This window comes from Halyomorpha halys, unplaced genomic scaffold, assembly GCF_000696795.3.
Source record: "Halyomorpha halys isolate HHAL.00 unplaced genomic scaffold, Hhal_1.1 Scaffold145.1, whole genome shotgun sequence".
NCBI classification, from domain to species: domain Eukaryota; kingdom Metazoa; phylum Arthropoda; class Insecta; order Hemiptera; family Pentatomidae; genus Halyomorpha; species Halyomorpha halys.
This window is the reverse complement of record NW_027115461.1, coordinates 871224-893204: the sequence shown is the minus strand read 5'-3', so window position 1 is coordinate 893204 and position 21981 is coordinate 871224. Positions and strand designations below refer to the sequence as shown.

General features: G+C 30.6%; 2 protein-coding genes across 7 annotated transcripts in view; both read left to right on the top strand.

The window, feature by feature from the left end:
• Positions 1-465, top strand: part of LOC106678494 (PTS-dependent dihydroxyacetone kinase 1, dihydroxyacetone-binding subunit DhaK) — a gene marked incomplete in the record, with an annotated part of 63674 nt that extends 63209 nt beyond the window's left edge. For all 4 annotated transcript variants that reach the window (XM_067052493.1, XM_067052490.1, XM_067052491.1 and 1 more), the window contains 1 exon segment: positions 27-465. In XM_067052493.1, the coding sequence (XP_066908594.1) occupies positions 27-330 (304 nt within the window).
• Positions 466-5004: 4539 nt separating this feature from the next.
• The window catches only part of LOC106678499 (PTS-dependent dihydroxyacetone kinase 1, dihydroxyacetone-binding subunit DhaK), a 32104-nt gene continuing 15127 nt past the window's right edge, over positions 5005-21981 (top strand). Inside the window, exons 1-9 of one of the 3 annotated variants that reach the window (XM_014417035.2) lie at positions 5005-5151; positions 5213-5495; positions 6149-6212; positions 9105-9215; positions 9312-9400; positions 9480-9581; positions 11351-11557; positions 13598-13757; positions 18348-18574. In XM_014417035.2, coding sequence (XP_014272521.1) covers positions 5373-5495; positions 6149-6212; positions 9105-9215; positions 9312-9400; positions 9480-9581; positions 11351-11557; positions 13598-13757; positions 18348-18574 — 1083 coding nt within the window. In that variant the 5' untranslated portion in view covers positions 5005-5151; positions 5213-5372. Of the gene's footprint in view, positions 5152-5176; positions 5496-6148; positions 6213-9104; positions 9216-9311; positions 9401-9479; positions 9582-11350; positions 11558-13597; positions 13758-18347; positions 18575-21981 lie in introns of those variants that run through there. The other 2 variants (XM_014417036.2, XM_014417038.2) reach the window with 2 other exon arrangements.

The window sequence follows — 21981 nt, the reverse complement described above, 5'->3', positions numbered from 1 at the left end:
ATAACTTTTCTTTTTCTTGTCGTTAGGGTCGGCCTTCACACCTACGGTACTAAGAAGAACATGGACCCCGGTGCTTATTCTATTGTCATCTGGATGCGGGCCATTAACCACGCTCTCAAGAAACTCCTTCCTTTCAATAAAGTCCCGCCTCCTGAAACAGCAGACTGGAAAGATAGGCTTGAGTATTTATTGTTGACAATAAGGGCGGCTCACCCGGAAAGCCCTCTGAAGGAAAAACTAGCAAACATACCCATCCTCCTTTCAGGGCTGGACATCGAAGATGAAGAATTTGAAGAAGAAGAATGGTGGTTGGAACATACAGCGTCATGAAATATTGAGTTTACTCCCGTGTGGGGAAATATTTGCCAGGATGAACCCAATTTTACTGCAAAAAAAAATATGTAATTTTTAAAATGGATCAGAATATTTTGTTTCATATGAATAAAATTACATTTTCCCTTTTTACTTTCACTTACTTATATGTGGAATATATAAGAAGGAGATGTATTGCGAACGTACAAAAAAGTTAGAATTCAATATGGATTTGGTGAATGACACAATTCTTCCTTGTTTAAGTGTAATAATTTATTTCATTATTTCAGTTTATGAATATTTATGATGTATATATGATATATTAGTAATGTTTTGTTGAACTGAAGATGGGAGATATTCCCGAAACGTTGTTGTTGAAGTATATGAAATAAATTATTACACTTAAACAAGGAAGAATTGAATCATTCACCAAATTCATATTAATTCTATAAACTCTTCCAGTAGAAGATTATTAATTAAATAAGTTATAATTCAATTATTCAACGGAAATGCAATAGTCCAAGATCCTAAGAGGAGAAAAAAGGTCAGTTATTCCAACCCAATTATTTATTACTTTAATAAAAACTTCTGATTTCTGAACTCTGGATCTTTAAAAACTACCTACAACACTAGAAAACCTTAAGAACATAATTTAAAGTAGAGTACATTTGCTAAAATATGAGCCCTAATAGAGCAGTTCACGCTTAATATTTCCCGAGATATAGCTTCTTTAAAAGTACTATTTCATAGAAAATGCACTGAAAATTCAATAGCTGATATTTAATTGTTTGTCAAACAATGGTGAACTCGGGAATACGGGAAATGAAAAGGAAATGTAAATATCAGCTAGAGTAGAGGTAATAGGTGATAACAATTCATGTAAATAGTACTACATGACAGTAGGGGTAGTAGGTGATAACAATTCATGTAAATAGTACTACATAACAGTAGGGGTAGTAGGTGATAACAATTCATGTAAATAGTACTACATAACAGTAGGTGATAACAATTCATGTAAATAGTACTACATGACAGTAGGGGTAGTTGGTGATAACAATTAATGTAAATAGTACTACATAACCTATAAATTCACCTTTCCTTCTAGATTTTTTATCTGAAACTTTTAAATTTAATTACCTAGACACATAATGTCTTCCTAAGAATATACTCATGCAATGCTAAACCAAAAATAAACTGCTAAAGTTAATTAAGAAGGTTTGAAACAATGTATTTACACCGAATCGATAGAATTTTTAAACAAGAGTGTTAGAGTGTTACTGTCAGTAAAGTTTCTATGTCTCATTTAAAAAATAATAATTTGCAATCTTTCTCTTTATTATTTTACTATATTCTGTAAGAGATAGACTGACCTAATATATTAATGATTTTTTCAGCATTTTAACTTTGAAAATAAAGATTGGAGCAGCGTAAAACCTTAAAAAGTGTTCCAAAGTTACCTGAACACGGTACTTTAAAATTATATCGATTTATTATAAATAGATTATTTCAATTCTTGTTAATTATCTTTAGCGGTTTATTTTGATTTAATACAGCACAAATATAAGTTTTTAAAGACATTATATGTTTGAGTCTATGAATTAACAAATATCTGAAAAAAGTTCAATAGGAAAGTTTAATTTATAGGTTATATAATACTATTAATATGATTGTTTATCATCTACAATTTACATTATTGATATTTACGTTTCCTTTGATTTCATCTATCCTTATTTTGTTCCATTTTAGATAATTATTTACTTTCACTACCCCCAAAAAAGGCGGGAACAATTACTTCTTGGCCAAACTGTACAAACCTTTTAAACATGAATCATACATCCCCCTCTCAACAGGGAATTTTTCCCTCTAGAGGGAATGGACGTAAGAACGTATAACTAGAGGAGCTAGAAAAAGTTCCTATTAGAAAACAATTAAGTCTAATTAAGTTGACCCAATAAATACAGGAGAATCTTCGGACTTATATCCAAAGAGCAGATTGAGAGTTAAATGTCAAACCTCTGAATTATACCTATGGGAAAATTAGGACATTATTAGACATAGAAATATGGGATCATTAGACGTAATTTGCCAATTAAGAAATTTTAAATCCCCCCCCCAAATAATTGTAGTGACATCCTATATTTGCATATACAATATATGATAATGTGTATATAAGTTCTTTTTTTGTAAAATTAAAACATTAAAATGTATCCATTATTAGCGCAGTATCCATTAGGCGTTTGATTTCCAGCTAACAGGTTCGTTTTTATTCTTTTTTGTTTTCTTTCCCCTTTCTTTATTTTACTCTAACCCCTTATTTTCTCCACTTTTCTCCATTTTCCTTACCCGCGTTATAAGTTTTGTTCACTATATTATTATAGGTGTTTTCAGAATTTTTTTTTCTATTCATTTCTTGGTATATTTTACTTATATTTTGCCTCTTTATCAACTATTATTGTTACATATATTTTCTTCCGCTCAATTTTCATTTTCTTTTCATATTTCAATTTTTAAATTATTAATAACTAATATGTTCATAGTTCTTTGCATTATATAACTTCATTTTTATTTCATTTCCTTAATTATGTTATTTTACCCACTTTTTCAATTACCTATGTATACATTTTATTTCCCGCTTCTCTCATCACTTCATTTTATTAATTCTATTTTGTAAAATTATTCTGTTCATACTTTCTTTCTTATTTTTTTATTTTTCTATACTTACTGTGGTTGTTATCTTGTTCTGTTTTTAGCCCTGAAGAAGGCTAGAAACTCTACCCGAAACGTTGGCACAATAAAATAAGTTAATCCAACTTATTTGTGTTTATCATTGACCGCACCCCCAACCATTTTCTCCTCGTTCGTCATCCACAGTCAACTATCTCTCATAATTAAAATGTATATTACCTATTAAGTAAATATAAAATAGAGTGCTTCATTAATAGAGTTTCTGGTTATAGATTCCAATGATTGCTTTAAATATGTAATATCTAATTCTTTTATTTTGTAACATTGCTATTTTGTAAAATGTATTCTAATATTAAATATCTAATACTGAAGATTGTCTGACAGTAGAGTTTCATATGGGAAAAAATACAAGATTCCGAAAGTAATATTGGTCGTAAAAAAATTTTTTTTTTTTTTCGAAACCTCTTTATTCGTAAACATCAAAGGTATTAAATTTTATATTTATAAGTTAAACTTTAACTAAAGCGAGAAAGAAGTAATAAATTTTCCCTCTTAAAAGGCAGTTAATATTATAAACTAACCTATATAGTTATCGACATGCAGTAGAGATGCGACATCGACAAATGTTTTAAAACATCGATGTTTTTGTAGTCGATGTCCCATTCTTTAATTGAAAATAAGTTCTGACTTGGCCGGAGCATGCACAGTCGTTGGAACAGACCTTACGTTACTCAAATGGATGTTGAAAAACATCGATGTATTTTGGGTAATGTATTGTGAGCAACGATATTTTACCATAATATTGAGCACTGATATTTTAAAACATCTATTTTTTTGTTTGTCAATGTTGCATTCTTTTTTACAAAAACCACTTTCGGTTGGCGGGAGTATACGTAGTCGTTGGAACAGACCTATGTTACTGAAATGGTTGTTCAAAAACATCGATGTATTTTTGGCAAAGATTTGTATGCAATGATATTTTAATATTGAGCATAGATATTTTAAATCATCGTTATTTTTTATTCCACCACATTGTTGATAGGAAATTGTTTATACTGTAATTTTTTTGTTTTCATTTAGTTACTTTTGGAAAAAAAAAATGAAAAATTGGGACAAAAGTAAAACATTGAAGTTAAAAAAATATCGGCTTTAAAACATCGATTAGATTAGAATAGATTTTTATTCAGGGCGATCAACATCTAGGTTATTACACCCTTTTTACTTCATTTATCTTCTTGTCTTTGCATTTGATGGTTCAATGTAGACTATTTCCTTTTTACACTGGTCGGTATTGGTGGATTATATTTTAGTATAAAGTTGACTTTCTTTCAGAAATTTTATTATTTTGTCTATGGATTTTGCTGAGTCTTTAAGGGCCAATTCTCCTGTACGAGGAATTTTATTATTTTCGAAGGCTTGACGAAATGATGAGCACTCTTAAATTATATGCTTTATCGATAATGGGGAATGACAGGTTTGGCATATAGGCTGGTCCTCTTTTGTGATTAAGTGGAGGTGTGTTAATTTGGAATGTCCTATTCTTACTCTTGGAACAACCACTTCTTCTCTTCTGTTTCCCCTTAAGGCACTTGTTCACTTTTGTGTGTTTTTTTTTACATTTATTAATTTATTGTTGAGTGGTACGTCAGCCCACAGCAAGTTGAATCACAACTTTTTCGGATTCTGTTCTTTAAAAATGCCTTTACGTCTTTCGGCTCGTAAATTTGGAGTGATGGAACGTTCATTGTAGCAGCTTCTTTAGCCCCTTTATCCGCTGCCTCATTTCCAGCTAACATCGATGTCGTATCCCTAACGTACAGTCTGGTCAAGAAGTAGTCGAGGAGTGAAAGTAAATAATTATCCCATTTTATAATGAAAATAGAGTAAATTTAATGTAATTGAGCACAAAACAGGTGTATGGTTTCAGATGTTTGTTACTTCCTTTGTTTACCAAGCATTTGTTCAATTCTTGGATTTGTGACAAGTGTTATAGATCTAGTAGTAGAATTTCCATTTAAAAAAAAAAAAAAAGGAAAATTTTTCTCAAAGTGGAAATTTAAGTTTTCCTCAACTTTCAGATGGGAATTGGGCCATATCATATGGGCCATTTTCAAGTTTGATCAGTCGTACTTTTATGGTCTTTTTATCCGTCAGGTTAGAATATATTGTAATATTTATTACAATCTTATATTGTAATAAAAATAATATATTTTAGGATAAACTAATGACAATGGTACCGATTGGGAAACAATTTCCTGTTATTGAGATTTAGTGTTACGTGAGTTCGCCCTTGAAGCTGACGAATTCTCTTTATCACTTTAACTTATCGCTGTTTAGATTCCTTCGCTTCATTCGAGTTAAACTGTCAATTCAACATGGAACGAAAATCTTTGTTGAGAGATACAAAGCTATCTATAAAAGACATGATTGAAGGAATAGTCGAAGTTTATCCAGGTCTATCAGGGTCTCCAGAACATGGCATTACTTTTCTCAACAAGGTAAATAAACCAACTCATTTTGATCTATTTTTATTTAATCATGGAAAAAAAAGTTATAATAATTAGCCCCTCTAATGCATATTTTCAATTTAAAAGTAGGCATGATAGTCAATACATGAGTTGAGTTTAAGGTAATTATGATAACTAACTGATATAAAAGGTTAAATCAGATTTTCATGTATTAATACAAGTACAACTGTCAATATTGTTTAGAAACCTAGTCTGGAAATGCCAATTGTAAACATTAATTATTAAATATGAAGTTGTGTTTTGTTTAAGCATAGTTATGTTTTTGAGACTAGAAAGAAGAGAAAAAGATAAATTGTAATGGAAGAGTTATGTCATCGAGTAGTTTAGAAAGTTTTTTTACTTATTTTTTTGATAAAAATAGATATATCTTATGCATAATATAATCTGAATACAACAAATCCTATTATTCATACAGTTTTATTAATTATTTGATCCTATTTTTTTTTAATATTGATTCCTTTATCAATACTTTTAATGACATGAACATCATTAAACCTACTAGGAAATAATTTTTAATCCTTTGCAGGATATATCTGAAGAAAATCAGTTCTAGTCCTAAAAATATCAATTTTTAATTAACTACGTATTACTTAAACATTATAAATAATGTTTAATTTTTACAGTATAGAGGAAATAAAACTGCCATTCTTACTGGTGGAGGGTCTGGCCATGAACCTTTTCCAATAGGTAATTTCTATTTGTATGATTCTTAATTATTAAGTACTGATGATTAAAATTTATTTTTATTTTTTTATTTTAAATCATTAAATAAAATCACAATATGAATAAAGAGATGGTTGGGGGTGCGGTCAGTGAGGAACTTAAATATATGTAATTAATGAAATATATAAGTAAAATATATTTAATTAATGACATATGTAAATAAAATACCAGAATGAAAGGAATAAAATATGAAGTCATCAAGCATAAGAGCTTTAGGTATGTTCTTCACATGTTATTTCTTTTTTTATTCTTTCTTCCTCAGCCAGGTTATTAAGTTATGAGGTGTAGATATACATGATATTATTATTATTATTATGTACATGATATTATATTTCATCTGTCACTGTTTTCAATCTACTACCATACAATTCCATGATTATCAATTAATTAAAATTTTGTACTAATCAATTATCAATTTTTTTATCATTTATGATTTAATTCAATATTTTGTATAATTCTAAATTTGTTTGTATACTATTCCTTTTCAATTGTATGTTGCTCTAAATGTTGTTGTTATCTCTTTCGTTCTATAGCCCTGATGAAGACCTGAAACTCAGGTCAAAACGTCGGCATAAAATAAATAATTATAGTTTTGTTTATTTATGTTGTTCTTTGCTGACCGCACCCCCTGACAAACTTCTCCAATAAGTTATTAAGTTATGTTTATCACATCTTATTATTGTCATATTTATTAATTACTTATTTTGGTTTATATAACTTTATTTTATTTCTTTCATTCTAATATTTTACTTACATATTTCATTAATTAATTATATTTTCTTTCTCAATTTTTTTCATAACTTTAATTTTAAATAATTTTCATTCCGTACATATATTTACTTACTACTTTTTCAGCCAACAAAATAAAGTACCTATGAAAAACTAGTAAGTAAATATATGTACGGAATGAAAATTATTTAAAATGAATGTACCTTTTTGGTCCTGAAGAACCTTTACTTAGTGTGGCGGAACTTCTACAAATAAATAGTTGTAAACTATTTTTTGTTTTCTTTTTACCACAACACTGACTCTTCCTAATTACTTATAATTATATTTTTCATTTAAAAATTATTACCGGTTTCTATTGTAAAAGTATTGCTGATATACATAACATTCTGTTCTTAACCATTTATCCAATAATAATGTTTTATTAATTAAATGGGCAATTTTTTATCAATTTATATGCCTGAGAAACAGTGGTTGCTCAGAAAACATATTGACACCTTTCAACACACAGGAACCTTTTTGAAGTAATGGATAGAATATGGTTCAGGGTCGAAAAAACCTTATTTTTGACAAGGCATCAGCTCGAGAAAAGGGTCAACAGGCTCCCAGGATAAGTCTATTATGATTTACTACAAACACTTAGTCTTTATGACTTATCCTTTGTGGATAGAGGACCACCAAAGACAACCATCCTTCCAGAAGGAAGGATTCCTTGACAACCACGTGGGGGGTAAGCGCACTGAATTACTAGAAGATGACAGACTTAAGGATTTTGAGCTTGAAAGGAAGAATGGATTGGTCTGATCTTGGACTTGATGGCTGAGAAGTCATTACCTACCACGGCATTCATCACCACCATTTCCTTCTACCAAGCTATAGGTATTCAAATATGATATAAATATATTTTATGGCAAACCATCTATCTGTATCATTTTATCATATTATATTATTCATGGGTATATTAAAGGTAAATAAATATTTTGTTCATCTTTGTAGCTTTAAGGATTATTTTAGTCACTACCACACTCTAAAATATTGTATATTTCAATGGTAAGAATATTTTATGATGACATCTAACCTGCAACTAGTAAACACGCTATGTCTTTGGAAAATTAATCCAATAATAATATTTTTAAGGACTCAATTAATTTGAATCGATATAAATAATTTTGTTGGAAGAAGATAGTTGCCCGTATGAAGTCGATGGTAGGAAAATAGTCCGGGTGAATAAAGGTATCAAAATAGTCAAATAAAACTATTTATTGTTAATCAACATTTCACCCCACGTTATAGGGGTTCATCAGAGCTAAATGAAAAAAAAACAAGATACAAACATTATAGAATCGACAGAACATTAAAATAAAAAAACATTTCAATTCAATTGTTTTGAAATGTTTTTTTATTTTAATGTTCTGTTGATTCCATAATGTTTGTATGTTGTTTTTTCATTTAGCCCTGATGAAGCCCTGTAAAGTGGGGCGAAACATTGGTTAACAATTAATAGTTTTATTTTAATATTTTGATATCTTTATTGACCCCCACCCGGATCTTCCTATCTTTCTACAATAAATAATTTTGGATAATTGCCTTCAGTAATTATCCAGACACAACGCATGAGCAAAGCAGTCTATTAGATAATTAGGTTGAGAAAGAGAATAATTGGACCTGATGTACACTTATGCAGATCTTAAAGGTTATAAATCTTCAGAGATGAATACAGAATTACATTGAGAGAATTTATTGACACTGAAATGCACAACAAATTAGTACATTTAATAATCATGAGCAAGTAAGTAAGCCACAAAAGGATGAGAGAGCAAAAGAGGTACTACGAGAGCCAACATAACTTGACACGATGAGAAGACAGATTTAAATTTCTACTTCAAGTGTTTTCCAGATACCAGAATGGTATGAAAACCCTAGAAGGCTGTGTGCCTCAATGTTTTATAATATTCTGATTTAAGCTTCTGAAAACGGAACAGCTGCAGTGACTGGATATGCCTATTTCCATGGAGGTCATTATTAGCAATATTCACTGTATTTAAAAATTTATAAAGAAGAAGAAACTATTTTTTAATATATGTAATGGTAGATGGTGACTGATTTTTTTCCTTATATGTTTCTAAATAGGGTACATTGCTGACAATATGCTGACTGGATCTGTATCTGGTCCTATCTTTACATCACCATCAACATCACATATCTTCAGTGCCATTTCTATTCTCAGTAAATTGAATAAAGGTATTCAGTTTTTCTTTATACCTGCTTAGTATTTTTTTCTTCCTAAGCAAGATAATCTTAATAACCTAAAAATGTATGTATGTATGATATGTATAGGCGGAGTTCTTGTTGCTGTATTGAATTACACTGGAGATCAATTAAACTTTGGGCTAGCAATAGAAAGAGCGAAGGCTAAAGGAATTGATGTTAGTTAAAGATTATCTTCAATGCTCCTTAATTTACTTCTTATTATTGATAAATAAGTGATTGAATATTTTTATTCAGGTTGAGAAAATATCAATCAGCGATGATGTAGCGTTATTAGGAACTGACATGGCTGCGATTATTGGTAACAGAGGAATTTTAGGATGTGCATTTATTTTCAAGGTACAGAAAAAAAAGGTGACAAACCGATTATTTGTACTTTATCAAACTGTGAATTTTTTTTAGTAAGTATAATCAAATTTGCTTAAAACAAAAGAAATAACCGCTTCTAACGCAATAGGTAATAACAACTTCTCATGCAATTGGCAACTTTATTCTCAATGTTTCTAAAGCAGTTGTAGGAGCAGGGGGGGGGGGAGGAAGGCCTTACACGGCTATCATATAACAGTTTGTGAAGTGCTTTTAATACTATTTTGTAGATGAGAGTAGTTGCTTTTGGCTGTAAGCTTGATTTTCTATTGATGAGAGGAAATGGCATTGCTAACCTTATGCTGGTTTGCGTTAGTTTGATGGTAATGTGGTGATTCCAAGTTTGGCGACAATCCAGATGAACCACAAGGTATCATACAGCTTCATTGGCAGGACTTCATTGCAATTTTTCACTGTTAAGAATTAGATAAAGTGTTTCTGAAGTAACCTATAGGTAAAATGAATGAAATTCTGCTACAGCTGATAGGACTAACTGTATACTGGTTATTATGGAATAAATATACGGTGAAATGAGGAGGTTTTGTCAGATTTTGAGGATTTTTTATGCTACTTATTTGTTTACTTAAATAGAAGGAAGAAATAGGTAGGAAAATTGCATTAACTAATAGGTGCTACTTTTCTCTCTAAAGTCATTTTGGCGAAACAGGCCAAAGTAAGAATCTACAAGACACTCATTAGGTTAAATCCTAACTAAAGATGCCTGCTCAGATTTGAAAGAAGGATTTTACAACGTAAATTCTAGTGGTGTCCAAAAAATGCCACAAAATTAGAGAAAAAGAATAAATATTGAAGTTAATCCTCCAATTGGAATAACAATTAAAGCGAGTAGGTTGGTCGATGTACGAAATTTCACAATCTCACAAGAGGAGATCATAACACAAAAAAGGCAATCCTTTTCAGCTGGACCCACCCCATTAAGACCCCTAGGGAATGATGGTCTTATATTACTTTTGAAATATTTGCTTAAAACAGGAAGAGGATACTTGAAATAATTTTAATCTAACAATCTTTAAAAAGCACCTGGAATTGTAAAACTGTGTGAAACTTGCCATTCCTTTCCTCCATGGTAGCCTTATTTATTATCTGAATTTTCAAACAGACAATTATAATGAGTAGGTTGGTTAGTTAGATCATTGAAGCAGCTACTGGAATTGTGTCGTATGGCTTCCCTTTCAGTTGTATCTTAATTCAAAGAAAAAAAAAAAGAAGTTGAGTACTAGGTCTGGACTGCAGGCTGGCTCTGGCAATGTTACCAATTTGAACTTGACCAAAACATTGGAGGCTACGCCCAAAACTTTTTTCCCTAAGTTCAACACCACAGGAGTGATCCACAAAGAGTTTTTTTCTGCCGGACAGACTTACACAAGTCAGTTTTACGTTAGAGTGATCTGCAATTTAAAGGTTTTATGTTTATTATTTATATTCTGTATTTTAGTTTTGTTCCATTTATGTTAAAGAGGGGGAGGGGGAAAGAGAAAAGATACATTGGATTGGAAGAGAAAATATGAAAGAAAGAAGAAAAAAAAAGTCATATACTGTTATTATATATATTATTTATTTGACTGCCTATATTTTGTAAGATTCAAAAAATATTATCTAAGTAGATTTGAGTAAGTATGCTTTCTTGTTAGCAACACAATGCAGTTGGGCTGCACAAACGTTTTTTTAATAAAGTTTTTCTCTCTCCGTGGTAATTACACTGATTTTTTTTGCACTAGTAGTTGCTTGGTGCTATGTCTGAAGAGGAAAAAAGCCTTAACGACCTGAAAATCGTCTACAACGACATATCAAAACGGGTGGCTTCGATGGGAGCATGTCTAGTGCCATGCCGAATCCCTGGTTGTTCTGATTTGCTGTTCAGTTTGAAAGATGATGAGGTTTCATTAGGCTGCGGAGTTCATGGTGAGGCTGGGATATCTACAATCCCGGTAAATATATAATAAACATTAATTTGTTGAAGAATTTAGAATTTAAAATATTCCTTTTAATTTTTCATGTTTTACTAATAATGCATACTATAATCAATAATGTAAATTAACTTTTTTATTTAAGAAAGGTTATAAGTTAGACAGTGTTCAAGGCACGATTAATACACCCTTTTTTCCCAGAGTTTTGAAATAAATGTATGGAATTACATTTGGTAGTGAAATAAACTTTGTAATCTCATCCAGTTCCATTTTCTGTTTACAATTTTATGATTGAATTCTCTATTTTTATTTAAAGTGATTTTTAAAATTTTTCTATTTTTTTTTTTGTCCACCTACCAGTTCATATTTCAGTGCTCTGTAACCTAATTCTCTCTCTCTCTGTTATGTATTTACTGTAATTTATTTCATTACTTATTACTGTTGTTTTAAAAATCTATTTATATGTAAATAATGTTGTCCAATTCCTTCTTTATCAGTTTTATCATTCACTACATCTTATATATATTTTTTGTTATATAATTAGACTTCAAATACTTCATAATTTTTACATCGTCTGCTTTGTTTAATATTTTTACTTCTTTAAAATTGAATTTATTGTTATCTAATATGCCAAGTCTTGCTTATGCTGTAGCATTAACATTTTTATGTTTAATAAAAACATAATTTCATTTGATCCTATACTCCCAACATAGTTCATTTCTTCTACAATGCTTAGGCCCTGTTGTAAACTGACACGGAAATAGATAATAGTTGTACTTTAGAACATTTTTAAAGCTAATTATTATTGACATGAAATATGAAACTTTTATTATAACTAACATTAATAATCACATGACAATTTTATCATTCACTCTGTAGCATCTCATAAAACCTTCTGGACTGTTATTATCGATAATCGTTAGAAAAATCACTACAGGCCCTTAGATCATTATTAATGAGACAATGTTCATATTATTTACATTTAATTCTCCCACACATTACATTTATATTTCTTCTAACATATCTTATAATTGATTTGTCACATTTACAAAATTAGTTTTTTTCCAATAAAACATTTTGTATTAAATTATTCATTACTAATCCTGACAGACATATGGACAGTATTATACCCATTGGAAGGCCATACTTTTGGCGAAATACTTCACCGTTATACTTAAAAATATAATTTTTGCAGCAAATTTTGTTTCCATCTAAAAATATTTGTTTGTTCTTTATTATAGTGTAACATGTTAAAAAAAAAAAAAAAAGGTTTAGTTTTGAGAGTGTAAAAGTCCTTCATAAGGAAGAGAATAGTTTTAGAAGAAATATTTTGGAAGTAATTTATATTTCAGAATATATGAATTGTATGGTAAATTTTAAATCTAATTCTAAAGGCTTAAAACACCATTCTGATAATTTGACTCAAATTATTTTAGCATCATCTGAAACCATCAAATACCATTTTTCCATTAGTAATACCATTAATAGAAATTAAAAATTAGTAATATTGAAGCTCAGTGAGGGTTATTGTATAAAAGCTATTCATATTTTATGTAGTATATATATATGGCAATATCATAGATAATTAAATTGCCTAAAAGAATAAGAAAAAATCAACTAAATTGGACCAGTATTAAGGATTATGTAGTGAAGTCAGCTGTTAGCATTTATGTTGCTGTAGTTGTGGTCTTATCACTTCTATATATGAATTGATATTAAAGTTCAATAGTGTTCTATTATATTCATCTTCAAATATAGCAATAGTGTTCTATTATATATATCTTCAAATATAGCAATAGTGAAGCATTACAGGGTCTGCCAGTTTCTTATATAAACAAAAAACATAACTCATGTTTTCTCTTATATTCAAATATTAATTGAATGAATTGATAATAAGATATGAATTGATAATTCTTTGCTGTTGTTTAGATGTAAGAAGAATAAAGAATTGTTAAAAAGGGCTCGTATTCCTGAAAAAGAAAACTAATATAAATTTTTATTATAATGTAGCCTTTGCCGATTATGATTACGATTTGTTATTTACGATACAATTTGTTACAGATGGGTAAGGTGGAAGTAATGGTGGGCCAGGTTTTGAACAAAATTTTTGAATCTGAAGTAGTAAGAGCCGGAGACAGGGCCTGTGTTCTCATCGGCAACCTTGGGACCCTAACTCAAATAGAGTCCTTTATTGTCGCCAGGGCAGCCAAAATGCTGATAGGTTTGTATATTTTGAGTTATATCAATATTACTGTAACTCAGGAGTTGGCAGGCTGTGGCTCTTTGAAAATACTTTACTTGTACCTGATGTCCAAAAGGGCAGTATTTGCAATAAATATTTAATAATAGGAAGACGCTCCAAGTGTGATAAAAAAAAAAAAAAAAAAAAAACTCAAATAGTCATTAAAATATTTAATATGAGCCAAAATTTCACCTCACATTTTAGGGCTTCATGAGGACTTAAATGAGGTAAAAATAAATATGAACAGTGTAAATCAAAAAATAAAAATATGTACGGTGAAACGTAAAATTAAATAAGAATAATAAAAGGTCCTAGACAATTAATGAAAATGGAAATAATAACAGATAAAAAAAATATGTAAAATACAGTACACACTAAAATATGGAAAAAGGGAATTAGAATAAAATCCAAAATAAAGGAAGATAGCGAAGAAGGTAGAAAAGATACTTTACAGATTGCTGACAAGTATAAAAATGAAAGGTTGACAGTTAAGTAATAGGTTACATTTGAAAATAATGTTAAAAGTAAAGAGTATTAGGAAATCAAAGAAAATATTAAAAATAGACAACATTAAATGATATCCGTAATAGGGGGTAGAAATTACTTTTTAAAAAATTAAATCATATATATATATATAACTTAAGTATCGGCGAATGCAAAATGTCAAAAAAGAGAATAAGGAATAAGATCTGACACGTTTGATCTGCTGTAACATACTGGCTTTATTGGGTTCAGTACATCTATTTATATACATTCGATCAGCTGATCTCCTCAGTCAGCTGACATCGAAGTAACTGCTGACTAAGGCTGAAAAAATATGATATACAATTGAAAAAAAATGCAACGTAATTTATTCAGGATATCGCCATAATCAAAGATAAATAAAAAAAAATTAAATCACTTAAGAAAACATAATACAACAGATAAGTTGAAATGAAGACACTCCGGATTACTCTTGCACAGGTGTTTCGGTTTGTGGGACTTTAAGTTGTTCAATATGAACGGTCCTGCACTTTTTGGGTTCTCTAATACTCTCAATAGTTACAATGGTCCCTCGTATCATTGTATCTCCTTATCCCTGTTTGATCCCAACTTTCTATATACAATTGTCCCAATTTTTATCATTCCCTTCCTATCTGTAAGGTTTAAATTCTCCCAAGCTACTTTCCTGGCTTGTATGATTCTCCCTCAGTAATTTTCCCCGGACTTTTTCCTATTGACATGATTGTTGCTTATCTCGTCACCATCTACCGCCGTGCCCTTATAGTCCTGCCGGATTCCACAAAGGCCGAAAAGGATCTCAAACGGCGAAAACCCCGTAAAGGTGTGCACCAAATGATTGTATGCCGCATAGTCTTATGGATTCTCCGGTGATTTGTCTTACCCTAATGATACGCAAAGGTGACTTCTCGTTGTTCTTCTTCTTCCAGAAGGGTTTCCACCATCAGTTTGCAAAGGATGAATACAGGTGATGCTTTTCTCCAGGCTTCGAAGCATTCTACAGATCTGGTCATTCTTCATGCTTTGTTGCCACCAGATCGTCGTTATTTTACTTCTCCCGCACTTACTATGTTTAATTTTGGTCATTCTGGTGGTTTTTGTCTTCCACATAATTTGTCTCTTCTTGTCATTAATTATTTCCTCCATTTCCTCTATGTCCCCTGGTCTTTCTTCCGCTTCATCCTGGTCTTCTTCTATAGGCGTCCATTCCCTCATGACACTGGACAGTTTCCCATTTTCTTGTTCCACGGCGTTTGTGGTTATGGCTCGAGACAACCAATCAGCCACCACATTTTCTTTGCCCAGTTTATATATAACCTCCATGTTGTACTGCACTAGACGCTCCTTCCAGTGAGTTATCCTGCCTGACAATTCCTTCAGTTTTCCTACCCACTGGAGCAGTCTGTGGTCAGTATGTACCTTGCACTGTATCTACTTTCCGTCTCCGTTAGGCCAGGGGGTCTCTTCATCGGGCTGAATCTGATTTAGGATACTTCTTTTTACTCAGCAGACTACCGCTACTTTTAGTGCTTTTGCATCCTCGCTGTCCAGTAGATCCTCTGACATCTTCGCTTCTATAAGCCCCATTAGGCGATCGCCCCCTTTTAAAAAATGATTTAATTCTCCGGTCTCTCCAGTGAATTTTTCTTGGTCCGACACCACCTTCCACAGGTCCTGGGCAGTCGCCGTACGGACCTTGATCCAATCTAGCCTCGTGGCATGAAATTGTGCTAAAGAGACTTCTAGTAGTGGTTGAATCTCCTGCGGAGGTGGGTTGCCAGGTGCTAAAGTTTGGTTGACTGCAGCTTGAGGTTGGTTATTTTGGTTCATATTCTCCAGGTTCAGAACTGCTCTTCTCACTATTCTGTTACTGGTCATAATTCAAAGAGAACAATGAAAAAAAAAATTTCTTTTAGACTGAAAATTACTCAGGTATCTAAAGTTCCGGCACCGGTTAAGTGTGGGCGAATGCAAAATGTCAAAAAAGATAAGAAGGAATAAGATCTGACACGTTTTAACTGCTGTAACATACTGGCTTTATTTTTTTTTCTGACCTCCTAGAGAAAAATAAAAACAAACAATTAAATATATAAAAATGAGAAATGAATGTATATACGTTTGCAAACTAATACATCTTGTTTTGGCAGTATGGCATTGCAAGATAGGCTGCCGTAAGGCTTTAATGGGTTCGGTACATCTATTTATATACATTTGATCAGCTGATCTCCTCAGTCAGCTGACATGGAAGTAACAGCTGACTAAGGCTGTAACTTATTTATGTATATTGTAATATCCTCTTTTTTGATAAAAAGTTGTTTTTTTTATGTAAAGTTGGTTTTATTTTATGTATCAACGTTAATATTTGTTGATTTTCTTTTATTAAACCAAAAAGCAAGCTAAGCAATTTCATCATTCAGAAGTTACGGAGGGCTAAACAAAGTCATTTAAAATATTTCAAGATGGCGGGCGGCATGCGTCCTTCCGAAGTGGGAGGAATCACTGCTATGTTGACTGGATGGATTAAAATTTTTTTATTAAGGTGCGATATCAACTTTATTGGATACAACTATGTGTTAAATGTTGATTGGAAATATTTCTATTTGTAGTACTGGATAATGGGTAAGAGAGCCCCAAAACGTTGTTCAAGTGGAAAAGGGTGAAAATTAATTTCAGTTGTAATTATTGCAGTACAACTAATTATTATCTATATCGAAAGTCTTAATTAAGAATTACTTATGATTTATAAATAATTCTGTTGAAATATGGGATTATTAGATGTTATAAATGGCATATTAATGCATTATGTTTATTAATAGCGTTTATTTGATCATTCTTTTGAGAAATGAATATTTTGAAATTTAAATTTAAACATTTGAACATTATAATGATTTTTGTTAAGATGCGGGAGCAGTGCAGTCTAGATAATGTAAACTCTGATTGCCATGCCTCTGTAATTAATGATATATACCGGTAATAGGAACTTGTAAAGTGTGTTATTTGAAGTCAATTAAGTGAACTAAGATTTTAAAAACTTGAAAATTGATCATGAAGAGGTCATCTCAACAAGCAGTAAACTTTAATTGGAATACCAAAAACTTAATTTTTAATTAAATATTTAAATTTTAATTAAAATTGTATAATTTATTTTTATATTTTTGCTCAATTTTTTTTTATCCTGTGTCTTAATCTAGGACAATCTTAAATAAAAATTTACACCTCATGTCCAACAAATTAAAAACTTTTTGCAGGCTATTCTGCCCATGTCATTAATGTCAGTAAAATCCAAGTATTTTATCATTTTTCCATAAAATTATAAAAGTTTTGATTAGAGATCAACTGAACGCTATTAATACTCTCTTATCACACTTAACAAATAGTGCTAAGTTAACCTTAAACTTTTATCTTATTTTACTCTTTCCCCTTATTTTCTCCACTTTATCCATTTTCCTTGCCCGTGTTATAAGTTTTGTACACTATACTTATAATTTGCCTCTTTATCATCTATTATTGTTACATATATTTTCTTCCTCTCAATTTTCATTTTCTTTTCATATTTAAATTTTAAATTAATAATAACTAATATGTTCATACTTCTTTGCATTATATAACTTTAATTTTATTTCATTTCCTTAAGTAAGTTATTGTACCCGCTTTTTCAATTACCTATGTCTACATTTTATTTCCCGCTTCTCTCATCACTTAATTTTATTAATTCTATTTTGTAAAACTATTCATTGTATATGTAAAATTATTTTGTTTATACTTTCTTTTATATTTTATTTTTCTATACTTACTGTGGTTGTTATCTTGTTTTGTTTTTAGCCCTGAAGAAGGCTAGAAACTCTAGCCGAAACGTCGGCACATTAAAATAAGTTAGTCATACTTATTTGTGTTTCATTGACCGCACCCCCCAACCATCTCCTCATTTAATTTATAAATTATTTACGAAACTTACAGTCTGATGCAGTTAATATTTAATATTATCAAATAACCTTAACATAAGAAAATAAAAACATGATAAAATAGTTTTCTATTATCCTAGTTAGTGTAAGAATATTATTGTTTTAGAAAAAAAAGATATCATAATAGAAAGGCTGTATGTTGGAACATTTATGTCTAGTCTCGACATGAAAGGATTCCAGATTTCCATGATGAATGTAAATCAAAGAGATAATTGGGTTCACTATCTCGACACTCCAACGTCTGCATTTGGGTGGCCTGGAACACTTTATTCATATATGTCCCAAAAGCCTGTTGCTCAATCATTAACTCGTATTGAATCAGGAGAAGAGCAGGTAATAGTAATGTTTTTAGATATTAAAACACAACTGAAGACCGTACATAAATAACAGGCCTGGTGCCAAACAAATTAATTATGACCAAAAAAACAAGCTAAATGTCAAAAAATTTAAGTGCCTCAATAATAGTTAATAATGGCATTTAGCTTGCTTTTTATGTCCGTCAAATCATTTTTGATATCCAGTCTTTTATATATTGTAATAATAATTATTAATTTTATTATAAATAAAAAAGAAATTTGTTAGTTTTCACTTATTCTCATTTCTTAAGTATAGCTCTGGTTCAAATGAAAATCTTTAATATTAAATTGATAATAGAATTTTATTACATGATTGATTGACTCTTAATCTCAGGGTGGGGTTTCTAGGCTTAATTAACATCTACTTTTACAAATATACTTAAAATTCTAGGTTGTACAACACTAACCAATTTATACAATCTTCTTTTGATGATGGAAGGTTTTCTTTGTCTTCTTTCTCAACAAACTAACACTTGCTGTAGCACAAAACATTTTTCCTCCAAAATTTTTCACTCATCTCATTCACTGGTGATCCAAAACAAAGAGTTCCTTATTCTTCTTGGGTGACTCTTCAATGTCTTCTTTTTCAAGATGTCTCCCTTGATCTAGACAAAAGATGATGAGGACCTCCTCATCCAGGAAACATCATCCCCCACCTGTGCCTAAGCAACAAATGCTCAAAAACTAAATACAAAGGGTGACTCTTCGATGTCTTCTTTTTTCAAGATGTCTACCACTGAGAGTAGATCCCTTAGCTACTACTTCAGGACATCCTGCCTCTAGATGATGTCATTCATCTCCTGCCTCTAGGCGATGTCATTCATCTCCTGCCTAAGCAACGAGTGATCAAAAACCAAGCTCTCTTCCTTCCCCTTCTATAGGAGTTTGTTCTCAAGATAGATTGTAGCACTACAGTTTTGAGTTTTTTCTTATGATTTCCTTTATGAATAATTTTCTTTAATACTTATTCTGAATTTCTATTTTTTTTTTTAAATGTATCGTAATTTCAATTATGATGGGAAGTTAAAATAAAGCTTTTAAAATATTTGAATCTGCTCAACATGGCCACGGTTCAACTAACTTTGTCAAGACACATCCCGCCATCTTCTTTGTTTTGAATAACGATCTTTCCACTCCATATTTGACTGAACAAAATTGGTTAGCTTTCTTTTTGGTTTAACAAAGCAATTGAATAATATTGAAACGATAAATAAAATAAAAACCTATTAAAAACCCTTTATGTATAAAAATATACTATTTACACAAAAAGAGGATATCACATTTCTCCTCCTCTCTAGGTAAAAGTAAAAAAAATATTTTGTACTCAAAATATTTTTTTTTTTATTTCTAATAAATTCTGTTAATCATTTTAATAAACATTTGGTCAAAAAAACCGCCTCTGAGTTAATAACTGCTTACAAATACACATACAACTCGATACTATAACATATTTAACCCAACAAAATATAATTACCAAATTTTTTTTTCATGACTACTACAATTGAAATTTTAATCCATTTTGAGTCCATGCTTCTGAATACTTGTTCAATAACATCTTCACATATAAATAAAGTACATATTAAAAATATAGTTTGATAAAACCCATTCATATTTCACTATGATTTGATGCATATTTTCAATGCAAAATTTATGTTCTAAACAATAATTTAATCTTTAATACTTATGAATATACAAAGACATACTCACTATAATTTGATACATATTTTTATTTTACACAACTTCATAAAAAGTAAATTATATAAAGAGAAATTAATTTAATAGAGAAGAAAAATTAAATTCTGGCCACATCCTGTAATTCCTACATTGATTCTATTTATTTATTTTTTTTTAAATATCACTTTGTAGACATAACTTTAAATTCATTTCCCATTTTAAGTAAATATTTAAAAAATTATGATCAAATTTATACCATTGAGAAAACCATTGCAACACTCAAATACAAACCAATATATTTGATTTTTTTATGCTATAAGTTTTGTTTTATTCACATCTAAGAATGAAAAACGGTATATTTCATCCTCTCTTTGGGAGGAAGATGTAAATATAAAGGTGTCTCAACACGTTGCCATTGAGGCACGTGCAAGCCTGTAGATTGGTTATTCAGATTGGCTGGTACAAGTTAACCTCAATTTGAGGCTAATCCCTTGAGTGTTGGTTTTTGGATACAAATGCCGTTTTTCAATTTCAGGCACTTTTTAAATATTGCTCAATTTACTTATCTTAAAGTTTTCTCTTCCTGTTTTAAGCTAATATTTCAAAAATGATATAAGGCCACCGCTCCCCGGGGGTCTTAAGGGGGGGATTGCCGGGCTGGTCCCGCGGGGAAGGACTGCCTTTTCTTTTCGTGTTATGATCTCCTCTTGTGAGATTGTGACATGTCATACATCAACCGACCTATTCGCTGTAATATTCATATCACTTTGCTGACATACATTTAATAACACTTGGTTGACATAACTTTCTTGATTTCACTTTAATATCACTTTGTTGATTTAACTTTAAAACACTAATGTATATTTAGAATAGACACTTAAGCGTCTCTTAACACTTTGACTTTAGTTGACAACTCATTATCGTCAAGCTTTGGTAAGCTATCATCAAGGGAGGTCGTTTTTCCAGCTTGTGTTTGAAGCAGCAGGGAGAGCTCCATTACCTTAGATTGTCCCAAGTAGTGTTTGGTACTGTCCTAGCAGCTACCGTCGTTCTGGGTTCTGCCGCCTTTAAGGATTTTAACTTTCCCCAAATTTTTTTTACTATCCAATTTATTTTTGAAGAATACAAATTTATTTACCTATGTAGTCTTTTGTTTTATATACTTCAATAAAATTTTTTTTTTTACATAGTTTTGGATTATTTCATATTGTTTAAATGTTTTATAGAAAATGTTGTGATATAACAATAACTTTCTAGAGTCCTTATTCTGTAATTCAGCTAAAGAACTAGCAAAACATTCAATTATCAGCTGCTAAGATAATAGATTCGGCAGCATATGTGGGTGAAATGTGCAATGTGTCGTTATGGTTAGAAATAGGTATTTAAACTTTATTTGGCTAAATATTACATTTAATACCTTATATAATGCTTATTTAAATTAATTGAAAAGAAAGTATATTTATTTTTTTAAAAAATCCTGTTTATAAGTGCTTTTCCAGGAGAACCCCTATGGTCAAGGTATTAAGTTGTCATCAATATACCAGGTCATTCAAAAAGTCCTGTCGTTTTTTTGGGGGAAATTATAAATAAATAAATATTTTCAAATAATCACCTTTATTCATCAAAATATCCACCGTTACAGTCGGTAACCTTCTCCCAACGAGATGGTAAAGCCCAAATTCCTTCCTTAAAAAACTGTTGATTTTTACT